The 13,086-nt window shown below is 30.8% G+C and overlaps 1 protein-coding gene across 1 annotated transcript; it reads right to left on the reverse strand.

Annotated features, from left to right (window-relative positions):
* Positions 1–1,553: 1,553 nt before the first annotated feature.
* On the reverse strand, positions 1,554–12,729 carry LOC108916295 (60S ribosomal protein L3). The gene is made up of 8 exons (XM_018722509.1): positions 12,633–12,729; positions 12,158–12,350; positions 11,915–12,083; positions 9,411–9,546; positions 6,909–7,095; positions 2,821–3,023; positions 1,867–2,022; positions 1,554–1,797 (listed from the first exon to the last, which is right to left on the reverse strand). The coding sequence occupies exons 1-8, from the start codon at positions 12,633–12,635 to the stop codon at positions 1,603–1,605; spliced, it is 1,242 nt and encodes a 413-aa protein (XP_018578025.1). The 5' UTR covers positions 12,636–12,729; the 3' UTR covers positions 1,554–1,602.
* Positions 12,730–13,086: the final 357 nt, after the last annotated feature.

The raw sequence follows: 13,086 nt of genomic DNA on the forward strand, positions 1-13,086 counted from the left end.
TACACGCTCAAAAAATTGGAGTTTGGTGTGCTCTCAATCGAAGGAGGATTTATGGACCTATTTTTTTTAATGGTACTCTTACTGCGCAAAGGTATAGAGAAGAAATTATCGCTCCTTTTGTTAACCAGCTGGAAGAAAACGAAATTACAAACTTTTACTTTCAACAAGATGGCGCAAGGGCACATACGGCAGGCGAGACGATGAATCTGTTGAGGGAAGTTTTCCAAAATCGACTAATAAGTCTCAATACTGAACATGAATTTCCACCGAGGTCATGTGATATTACGCCGTGTGATTTCTTTTTGTGGCCTTACCTTAAAAATACTATTTTTGAACTGCTTATTCCTGATTTAAACCATCTGCAGGCTCGACTTATAGACAAGATTCGTGAAATTAACAATACCCCGAGCATCTTAGAAAATGTCTTTAATTCTTTGAGGAACAGGTGTGAAAAGTGCTTGAAACAAGGAGGGGAACACTTTCAGCAGCTGCTTTAATCACACTGAAAAGGAAAAAAAGGAAAATTCACACTGAAAAGGAAAAAAAAAGATTTTATTTTGCATCACAGATTAGTTACACTAAATCAATAAACAAATTAGTGAAACATTTATTTTTATGTATGATGGTTTTCTACATACATGTCAACTTTACAAACTTGAAATCAAGCTTCAACTTCGTTTCAAGCTGCATTTAAGCAGCACAACACTCCAGCGTTGCACTATGAAAATAACATCACGCCGTTGTACTATGGCACTTTCAGTGCATATAACCCCCTACGCTATAGGTCCCATAATGACTTGCACTTGTGATAGAAATTATGAGCAACTCGTTCGGAAAAGTTGCCATAGTGCTATTGTCAACATTTCCTCACTTGTTACTCAATGTGCTATTCCTGTTACATCATACATTTCATATCAAAGTTGACATGTCTCGAAAACAAATAAATATTTGGAAAAACTTTTTATTACAAAAATTACTCAAAATTTAACGATTTTCCAGATGGACTGCATTTCCACGTTCCAAGGATCAAAAATTTTTTTAGGATCCACGCCATCTATACAGATTTGAACTAATAGTTTTTACTACAATTTGAAGTTATTTAAGAGACCTAACCCCAGTTTCCTGAACTAAAATAAATTCATTTCACAGATATTGGCAGTATTAAATGGCACACCGTGTATATTTAAAAAAATTTAATGCAACATCCCGATTCCACAGGCAAAATATTAGTGAAAAAAAAAACAGGACTGTGGCCCAAAATTGTTTAACCTACCTCACAGAAAGCATTTCAGCTTCTAAAATATTTGCGATTTTCTCAAAAATGGCTTTACCAACTTCAAACAAGAACATTTTTTTAAATTTTTTATTTTCTTGTCGTCGCCCCACGAAATGAAAAATTCTATCTTCTGTAACACCCAAGTGTACTCTAGATGGGCAATTCTGATTTTTTGTCCTATACTACTCATCTTCATAGCAAAGTAATGTCAAATTTAAAAATCCTCACATTACTTCAAGTACAGTAACCCTGAATGGTTAATAGAAAATTAAAAACATCATTTTCAATTCATTTTATTGAATCAAATAATTAAAACAACTATTTTTTTAAGAGGTCGCTGGTGCAGGCGCAGCAGCAGTTGCTTTGTCTTCCTCCTTAACTCTATCCTTCTTGAGAGCACCCATAAACGTAGTCTTATCGGCAGCAGTTTGGAACCTTCCATGACCAAATTTAGATGTAGTATCCACAAACTTCAGATTGATCTTTTCTAAAGCCACACGTTTTGTATGTACCAAGAGTGACTGCAAAGTAAAAAATAAATGAAGATTAATTATTTTTTATTACAACATTTTGAAACAGTGGAAACTTACCTTCCTGAGAGTGATGACACGTTTTTTAGGCCCCATGCAACAACCCTTTAACATAATAAAGTCATTGTTAACTTCACCGTAATGAGGGAATCCACCCAATGGGGTAATAGTCTTTTCACTTAAATCATATTCTGTTGCAGCATTGTTCTTGATAACCTAAAATAATAAAATCACCACTGAATTATTTGGAAACTTGAATAAAGAAAAGATTCACATGTTTACAATAATTTTTCAGTCCTATCATTCATAATCACAGATTATTTCATAATCCTTTTGGCTCATGAATTATCATCATAATTTCTTTGAATACTTCATTTAATAAATTAACAATTTTATAATTTGGAGAAATATAAACGTGTGGGCGATTTTGGTGACAAGTGGTATTGGAATCTTTGGAACCATAAAAGAGAAAAGTTGGTTAAACAGAAAATTTTAGACCCTTCTGTTACCAATTTAATGGCCCTGGCAGATCGGTTCTATTAAATCGAGATTTTGATATAGGTATCAAAAAAATATATATATAGTTTTCAGGGTGCACACTAAATATTAACCAAAAATTTTTAATATTTCCAATTTCCCATGTAGACTGAAACAATTTTCCAGTTCATGAAGATACAGAGCTTACAACAGTTTCCACTTCACAATCATTACTATTTATTTATTACGATTATTTCAAAGTATACAGCAGCCACCACGAGGAAAAATTTTTAATTACAATTTTAGAAAAAACGTTTCTAATAATTTTTACTTGCCTGGATACCAATTTAGATATAAAAGATTTTTGGTTCCGGAGAAAATTTCTTCTTTATTCAATATAATTAATAAAATACATTTTAGGGAAAATAGGATTCATATTTTTTATTTCAACGGTTATGGGCATGCAGATGGACATCATTCATCAAAAATTAAGATTGATAACATGAATCTGAAATCTGTGAAATTCTGTCGACTTACCTTTCCGTCCTTTGTGTGGATTCCAACTCCGATACGGTATATTTTTTTGTTCATCTCGGTACGGTGATGGTAACCTTTCTGGCCAGCACGAGCAACAGTAAATGACACTCTAGAAGGATGCCATGCACCGATGCAAGCGACTTTGCGAAGACCTTTATGGGTTTTTCGTGGCAATTTCTTCGTGTGCCATCTGGAGGTGACGCCTAATAAAATAAAAATGTTACTGAATGGCATTTACAAAGTACATAATTATTTTAGAAAGAAATATGTCAGGAGGAAGGCAGCATGGAGGTATCTTCAATAAAATCAGAAGCACAATCCATGTTTTTTCATCACATTATTTTTTTAATTTTTTTCCCCCCAGAATATGCAAAATGTACCTACTCATATTTCACATGCCTTTTAAAACACAATTAGGTAGAGACCGACCATTTAATCAGCTTCGGCCACATTTGACCATTATTTATTAAGCCTTCAGCTAAGAATCGGTTTCGGCCAAAATTAAGCCGAACCTTTTGCCGAAGTTGTTGACGTAGAGCATCGCATCGATATTCGACAGTCATGCTTTTTATTTTTCTACATCTTTTTTAGAATACCCGTTATGGTTTATGTTTATTATTAGAATTTGTTGTTTTATTTATTATTTATTATACTATTATTATATTTCCAAAATAGTATGCATTTACTTTTGACCTACTTTTATGTTATCATATTTTTTTTAATTAAAATATCTTCGGTTTCGGCATCGACTTTGGCCGAAGGTGACCCATAAACCGAAGTTTGGCTTCGGTTTCAGCCAAAAAAATTACATTAGGTCGGTCTCTACAATTAGGGCAGTTATAATTAAATGAACAGAAGAAAGAATATATCTAACTATCTGGAATTTTAAATTTAAAAAACCTCAAACAGAAGTTCTTTAATGCAATACTGCAATACTATATTGTTTGAGATTAAGAAAAAAATTATTGGAGAAAAGTAGTATATCAAACAAAACTGCAAATGAAACACTTTTTTAGTGAAGATGGCATTACTATCATCTACAAAGTAAGTTCCTAGCAATATGATGCAAATTATACAAATAAATTCACATTTTCATATTTTTGTTATTAACTGCTGCAGCATACAATCTATTAATACATTTTTAAAATTTTAGCACTCTAAAATTCAGTTAAAGCAGATGTATTTTCTGGTTGATGACGAAGTTTTACCAATCAAGGGCAGACAAAAACTCAATTATTGTTTGAAAAAAAAAATGCCACTATTATTTAATAATTAATATTCATTTTTGTTGATTATAAAGTTAAGTTATTCTCTAACTGCAAATATTACATATAGTTTCAAATAAAGCAAGAAATGATATGAAAACCAATGTCACTGAATGAATGAAATAAAAACACTTAAAAGTTATTTTCTGCTATTATTTTATAGAGCATTCATGAATGTTTACAAGCTACATGACCACTGAGCTTAAACAACCCAACATTACACCACTGGTCCTGGTAACAAAAGACCTCTAAATTTTGGCATCACCAATATTAATGATTCGTTTACAATTAACAACAAACCGTTATGCCTACGCTCAAGATACTACGATCGTTGATTGGTTGAATACAATCTCGTGAGAAATTACAACAATCACTGCTGATTAAATAGAATGTTGTACTTTATTATAATCTTGATCTTATTGTTTTAATAATTTTTAATTTTACTAAAATTTAATTACTAACATGAAGGAAAAAAAATTACTGTTCTAAACAAAATCACTGGCCATGTGGCTTGTAATCATTTATGAAGTACAGAAGGCTCTATACCACTAATCATCATTGAATTTTACTTGATACATTTTAATATCTTCTAACAAAACAGAAGTTGTATAATTTTTTTTTATTTTGGTGATGTTTAGTTGCCAAATTATGCTTGCTTCAAATAAGAAATTGGTATCTTGATGATTTCTACCGAATACCCCTCTTGCTTCCCATTACCTATATAGACTAGGCGGTATCTGTTTTGGTGAATCGTATATCCACGGAGATTTTTAGCTTTTTGGCTTTCAAATATCACTAGAAATGAAAATTTTTCTATGCGCATAAAAAAAAACGTGGGTTTAACTTTTGGCGGCACAATATGTTAAAAAAATTTGGAAAATATATTTTTCTTCCTATTTAATTATGTATTTTCAAGAGTTGATTTTAGGCGAAAATGGAAGAGGAAGAAAATGTTTGCAATTAAATTTTTTACAAAACATGTCTAGTTACAAATCGAATGAATCATGATTATTATGGTAAAAATCGAAAAAATCGCAAAAATGGGGTTAAAAAACAATACTTTTTAGGGAATTTTTTTAGGGGTATTTAAATTGGGTGTAGGACCTTTATACTTGGCTCAAGAAAACTTCATGTTATGTAGAATCATCACACCAAATTTCATCAAAATCGGTTCGATAGATTTTGCATAATAATTTTGCAATCCAGATTTTGAAAAAAAAATTGCAAATTTTCAAAATTTTGCACAGCAAAAACCAAGGCCCTTATATACTTGAAAATTTAATCACATATAGAAGGGCTCTCAAGCTTTCAAACTTTTTTGAAAAATTCGAATCCGTCAATTAGGAGAGCTCTGGCGCTTGTTTAAACATTGGTCGAATTTTTGTACTTATAAACAATTAGAACTTTGTGAATATTCAATCAAATCAAATTTTTTAAAGCAGGTTTTAAGTTCTTGGAAAGACGTTTGAAAGCTTGAGAGCCCTTCTACGTGTGATTAAATTTTCAAGTATCTAAGGACCTTGGTTTCTGCTGTGCAAAATTTTGAAAATTGGCAATTTTTTTTTCAAAATCTGGATTGCAAAATTATTATGCAAAATCTATCGAACCGATTTTGATGAAATTTGGTGTGATAATTCTACATAACATGAAGTTTTTTTGAACCAAGTATAAAGGTCCTATACCCAATTTAATTACCCCAAAAAATTCTCTAAAAAGTATTGTTTTTTAACCACATTTTTGCGATTTTTTCGATTTTTACCATAATAATCATGATTCATTCGATTTGTAACTAAACATGTTTTGTAAAAAATTTAATTGCAAACATTTTTTTCCTCCCATTTTTGCCTAAAATCAACTCTTGAAAAGATACATAATTAAATAAGAAAAATATGACATTTTTCGAATTTTTTTTAACATATTGTGCCACTAAAAGTTAAGCCCACATTTTTTTTATGTGCATAGAAAAATTTTCATTTCTAGTGACATTTGAAAGCCAAAAACCCAAAAATCTCCATGGATATACGATTCACCCAAATATGGCTTTTTGAAACAGACATCGTCTGGACTAATAGAACAGACGGTCATTTTTAAACTATACCAAACGAACTGTTGCCTTGTGACGTCAAAAACATGTCTGCAAATGTAGGGGCAAATATAAAATTAAAGCATTTTCTGATTTAGTTTTTTTTAACAAAAAAATATAGCAACAGAAAAATTTTGATAATCCTTAAAAAAAATTAGCAGACTGAGCCCACAATGAATTAAATGAACTTTGGAAAAGATTGATAATAAAACTAAATTAGTTGAGAATTGGTGAATTAATATTTTTAATTCTCAAATAATAATAAAAAATTTGTGATTATGAAAAATTGGAACTAAAAAATAAATATTAAAAATGTATATAGAAAACAGAAAATTGTGACATATTTTCTAAAATAGTCTCCTTTATTTTGCGGGAAAAAGTCATATTAAATATCCCTTCCAATATACTTAAGTTTTTATGTTAAATATCAATATGTGATAATGCATACGAAAATATGGAAAATGTTTTTACAAAAGATCGTGTAAACACCAATCAACAGAAGTAATAGTAAAATTCTATTCAACATGATACTGAAAAATCTCATCTAGTCACCCTTTTCCCATGACATAACCAAAGTAAAATTCTACAAGATTTGATCCCACTATAGGCCTCAAAATGTTAAGCAAAATAAAAATTACGGCATCACTCAGAAAAATTTTAATCGGACAAGTCATGAAAGCATTCACTTTACTTTTGTTAAATATTTACGTAGAGCCTCATGTGTATCAACTAAATGTTACCTTTATATCCATGGCCTTTAGTAACACCAATGCAATCAATCATCTCATCTTGACTAAATACATTTCCTACCGGAATAGACTTCTCAAGGTGCTCCCTAGCCCATGCTACTTTATCAGCAACAGTACCACCATTCAATTGAATTTCCATAATATGGGCTTTCTTTTGACGTTGTTTCAACAGTTTCATCTACGGCAAAAATTAACAAACAATGAAAAGGCAGTACCATAAATAAAATTATTTAATTGTGAGGTTATATTTTAAAAGCTGTAGCGAACATGGTTTTTCAAAGTGTCACTGTCCAGGGACTACACAATGATTATGGAATATGCTCCCTGTGCCTCCCGAAGGGCACATAATCTACGACACTGTAGCTAGGATCCCATCAAGTGAAACCCCAATGCCACCAGCTGGAGGGTAAGCTCCATAACTGATCGTGTCGAAATGTAACACATATAATAATGTCTAAAGTAAATGAATTCCCAAGTGGGGTTAGTAATTTCATGATAATGAACAAGACACTAGTATTTGGAGAAGGAAATACTGATTTCATTATTATTTTTCTATGTATAGTATTAATACTTTTAAAAAAGTAGCCAATACGAGATATTATTTCTAGAAAACAGATGAATAAAATAAGGAATTTAAAATAAAATTTTTCGGCAGTATACTTTTAAACAGATTGAATTGTACTTCTAACTGCACTAATATTTGCATTTGTCAACATTTTATCTCATCCAAATGTCTTAACTAATGAGTAAAGGGCAATAAAACGATAATTATATTCATTTCCCCTGTACCTCTTGAATTAAATTATTTCTGCTACATTAAAAATAGTAAGTCAAAGATTTTTTAAAGTTTAGTTTAGCAAAAACTTCAGTAAACAATAAATGCAACGTTTTTAGCCAGGTATTGCATTTTCGATCAAAAGTTGAAGGAAAATTTTGTTAACATTGCATATTTATACTTAATTACACAGAATACAATTACCAATATACAGGATGTTTCCCAAAGACCTCCCATAAATTCAGGGGGTGATAGTACGACAAAAAATAAGAATTTTTTGTCCGATGAACTATATGTCTATTTCCTCTTGTTTTCGATATCCAGAGCGACAAAATAAAATTTTTTAAATAAAATTTTTACGATAATTTCCAAACGGTGCGAAATATTTATATGAAATTTGGTTTTCTGGGGTTTTTAAGGATGCCAAATACGCCGGTCTAGTTATTTTTTTCTATATTTTATTTTATTTATATATTTCATAGAGGGCGCTAATTATGCTACATTCCTATTACCTTTTAAGTTCTAATTTTTTTAAGGTTAGGTATTTTACCATTCGGGCTCCAATTTCTAATATACAATTTTATTTTCTAAAAATGTACTTTTGTTAGAACTTCCCTAATGTGGACGGTTTTCGAGAAAAAGGCTTTTAATTGAACTCTTACAATATTACGGTGTATAAAATAAATGACTTATCTCAGAGTAAGCTTATGTCAAAACTTATTGAAGGTTGTCTTATAAACAACGCATACATTCTTGGTAATATTTTAAGCCTTTTTTCTCGAAAACAATCCACATTAGGAAGTTCTAACAAGAGTACATTATTTTTAGAAAATAAAATTGTACATTAGAAATTGGAGCCCGAATGATAAAAAACCCAGCCTTAAAAAATTTTTAACTTCAAATGTAATAGGAATGTAGCATAACTAGCGTCCTCTATGAAATATTCAAAAGATAATTAGACCAGCTTATTTGACACCCTTAAAAACCCTGGAATATCAAATTTCATAAAAATATTTCGCACCGTTTGGATATTATAATAAAAATTCTATTTAAAAAAATTTAATGTAATAATTTCTTTTCTAAAACATGCGATTCAACTATGTATATGCACAGTGTAAAAATATCTTTTTACTTTTCTCCTATGAGCTGGCTGAACTGGTACTAAGTAATCAGACCAAGACGGCAGATAAAACTATACATATTTTATGTATTATATATATATATATNAAATAAATAAATTCGTAATAACATTTAATACCATGTAATGGATATAGCAAATCACCCATGATAAGTCTGAAAGTGCCCTGTCACGTGACCCTAGACTAGTTTCATCCCACTTTACATGTTGTCCCCTACCCTCTCTCCTATCATGACCTGATTATCCAAACGAGTTACAAATATTAAATAAAGAACATTCTTAATTCTCAAAAGTGAGTATCATAAATTAGACCACTAAATGTTTATTTAAATTTATTTTAATGTATTATATATTATTTCAACAAGTTTATTTCTCCTGTTTATATAAACAATAATAAATTATCCACTGGAGTTTTGCTTTAAAATACTATAATACCGACAATTTAATTGCGGACTAAATTATTACCCATGCATTTTATGCCATTACAAATAACGATAAGAGATAAATGCGCATCAAAATACATGCATCAGTTCCTTCAGATAATTTGTACAACTATAATCTACCTTAAATATATACTAACCTGAGTGTGTGCAATAATTCGAACTACTTTGCAGTATTTTATGATTTTCTTGAAGTCACGTTCAATCGACTTCTTTCCTAAGTTATCACTCCATTTTTTAGAGGCTTTGGTAAAAGCCTTCTTCTTGCTCTTGTACCTGAATCATATGGATTAGATTACTCAATTCACAAAAACCACCAAAGGAATTTTATTTTTACTTCATCTGCAAGAACAAAAAGGGGTCGTCTCATAGTTTAGTGGAGACTTTGCCCTTAGTCACACATTGCTTGAACTCGTTATCCAAAAGGATATCCATTATTGAGTCAGCGCAGTGAACAATGTATTACCCTCGTGCTATCAGCGGAGGATTTTGCAGAAAGTTAATCAAAGGTATTTAATTTTTGTACATTACAAGTTAATATAGTACAACAAAATACTTAATAAATGGACCTTTGTTACGTAAAATGTTTGTAAATTTCACAAATAAAGTGGTGAAAACAATATTAGCTTCATATTTTGAAAAAGTGAAGTACTATAATAGCTTTTACACTACTCAAAATTTAGTAAATTTCTTTGAAATAAAATTTTTTATACATTTTTAAAAACATTAACTGGCTCTTAACTTTTCAGTCTAAAATTGGTAGTATTATAAATGAAAAAAGGAATGTAGTTCATTTTTATAAGATATTGAGGTGTATATCAAATTTAGACCAATACTCTTGTTATTTATAGGTTTTTCAGGTAAACTTGAAAAATTTATTGAAGTTAAATAAATGTAAGTTCTGCAGTCTTCATAAATAATTACAACCCATGTTACCACCAAGCTTAGGCAACTCAACATTGCACGATTGGCACCGGTATTGAAAATTCCCTAGATCTGGCATATTAATCACTAGTTTACAATGACCAATGACAAACCGTTACGTCTACGCTCGAAATAATGTAATCGTTGATTGGTTGAATAGTATCTCATGAAAAATTACACCAATCGCAGCGAGTGAAACAGAACATTGTATTTTAATGTAATCATCTTTCTATTTTAATCATTTTTTAGTTTTACAGAATTTTAATGGCCAGCACGGATATAAAATTACTGCTCCAAACAAAATCACTGGTCACATGGCTTGTAATCATTTATGAAGGCTCAATTATCAATATCTTCACTGTAAATATTTAACAAAGTACGATTATTTCAAAAATTATGTAGTGACTGCCATAAAAGTTGCATAGGAAATGAAACATTTATTAAAAAATGATAAATTCTAATATTTTTACTTATCTGAATATCAAATTAATTAGTCAGTCAGCCACGAATTAGTTACCATTTCTGGTTAAATCGATAAAAATTTAATTATTTATATTTATATCGATAAATGCATCTCATAAGAAAGTTTTAAAAATAGAAGTACCACATAAATGAATTTTTTTCTTTCAGATATAGAAATTCAAATTCAGAGAAAATCAATGAACGATATTGGAATTTGGCCAATACTTCAGATCTTTGACGCCCTGGATATTCTATGAAATATTTTTGATACAATGGAAATTAATGTGTTAAAAGTAAAAAAAAATGTAATGATTTGTTTAAATTTTAAACACCTAATTAAGCTTTGAAGCAAATATCCCAGCATTTCAATTCAATGGTCCACTGTAATTAATTATTCATTTTTAATAAGTTAATAGACAGCCATACAGCAGCAGAATTTTTAATGGATCTGATTTGATACTAATCAGACAGGTAGAACACTAGTCACTAATGCAAAATCTAGAACGTGTAGCTACAATTTAAGCATTAAAAAAACAATTTTTTTAAATAATAAATTCAGTGACTTTACTCGCAAATATTGGCACTTGGTACAATAGCAATGTTATTCAAGACACCGCTTTTCCAATTTTTATTGCCATCAGCGCATTGGCCTATAAGAATATTGAACTAAAATTTTAATCTCTGCAAGTGGTCACCATAGATTTAGTAGTATATGGATCGAGTCAAAGGCCACTTTTTGCACATTTTAGCTGTTCCGACATGAACAGCGAAAGCGGCAGCAATATGCCCTAAGTCTAGGATAAAATCGCGCTACATTGATTTAAAAAGCAACTCTATTTCTGATTAGGAAATTATTATTTTTTTTATAGTAACAATAATAAAATAAATAAATTCGTAATAACATTTAATACCATGTAATGGATATAGCAAATCACCCATGATAAGTCTGAAAGTGCCCTGTCACGTGACCCTAGACTAGTTTCATCCCACTTTACATGTCCCCTACCCTCTCTCTCTACATTCCATACTATATTAGATCTATGGTGGTCACCTATTAAAGTTTTCGAATTATTTTTAAAGTGAAGTGGATACTAGAATTGTATCATTTTTAAAACACATTTGGGGTGAATCTTTTGCAGAATTGTTCAGAAGGCTATCAAATTCTTCCTACAATCTGCCAACATATGACTGGCTGATATGACAATACTTATCTCTTTTAATTAATTTGAGAAAATTATGTTAACACTTGACCACTCACCAATTCTTGTAGAATCGCCTGCGGCAATCATCAGACAGATGTTCTGCCCAAATAGTAGCCAAAGCACGTAGACCATGTGGAGTTTCAATATAGCCTACAACTCCCACAACAACCATTGGAGGCGTTTCTAAAATGGTTACTGCTTCTACGATTTCCTTCTTATTTATCTCTAAAAAATAAAAATTACGTTTTTATAAAACTTTCATCTTTACGACGATCACTGATTGTAAAATTACTACTTACTAGAACCAGGCCGATCAGCTTCTCTTACTACATGTGTCATGCCCGCTTTGTATCCAATAAAAGCAGTCAAATGCACAGGTTTTGATGGATCATCCTTAGGGAATGCTTTTACTTTTCCACGGTGTCTTTGAGACCTCTTTTTGGGGTAGAAACCCATAGACCCGTGACGGGGAGCGCTAAATTTACGATGCGACTAAAACAAAAAGTTGCCTTAAACATCGGTAGTTTAAATATGAATAAATTGTTATTTAAATTATGTTATCAGACCGCCCTAGAAATACTGACCACATGTTGGTATTCGGACATAAAACCATAAACAATAATTCTAAATCATCATTTTAAATTATATTCAAAAGATAAATATATAATTTTATATAAATATATTGACTAGAAGAATATTAAAATGCAAATATTCAAGTAGATATTTTAGTGATGTTTTAAAAATTAACAGATAATAAATTGACAAACAACTTACCATCTTCAAGCACAAAACGCAAATGGACGACGAATTGGTAATGCTCAATGCATGCAGGCTGCAGGACAATTTTCTAGAGGGCGCTTTGTGGACAGACAAAAAGTGTAGATCCCGTAACCTTTCAAATTTGCAATATACCGTGGTTCTAAAATGTTCGGTTTTCTAAAGTCCAGTAGACTTTCAGCTATTGTGATGTAATCAAAAAATATATTTGTTGGCCCGCTGGAACTAAAGAAAAACGGAAAATTTTAAAGCGTTGTTTTGCTTATGATGACGAACTAGATTTATGAGTAGAACGATTATATGTCGGCACGAACAGCGAACCTGCCCCGCGCTTATTAAAAACAACCAAACAAAAGTAGGTTATTATTCCGTGGGTTAGAAGTAAATAGGATTTCTCATTTTTTTAAATGATAATAATTATTATTGTAAACTATGCATCATGTTTTATGAG

The sequence above is a fragment of the Anoplophora glabripennis genome, unplaced genomic scaffold (genome assembly GCF_000390285.2).
Source record: "Anoplophora glabripennis isolate ALB-LARVAE unplaced genomic scaffold, Agla_2.0 scaffold1806, whole genome shotgun sequence".
Classification (NCBI taxonomy): Eukaryota; Metazoa; Arthropoda; class Insecta; order Coleoptera; family Cerambycidae; genus Anoplophora; species Anoplophora glabripennis.

What these genes read in the sequence shown, in the direction of transcription:
- LOC108916295 (XM_018722509.1), bottom strand. An exon ending in AGCTGATCGGCCTGGTTCTA is followed by an intron (nt 12,084 to 12,157) that starts GTAAGTAGTAAT and finishes TTTATTTTTTAG; the next exon opens with AGATAAATAAGAAGGAAATC. An exon ending in GAATTATTGCACACACTCAG is followed by an intron (nt 7,096 to 9,410) that starts GTTAGTATATAT and finishes TTTTTGCCGTAG; the next exon opens with ATGAAACTGTTGAAACAACG.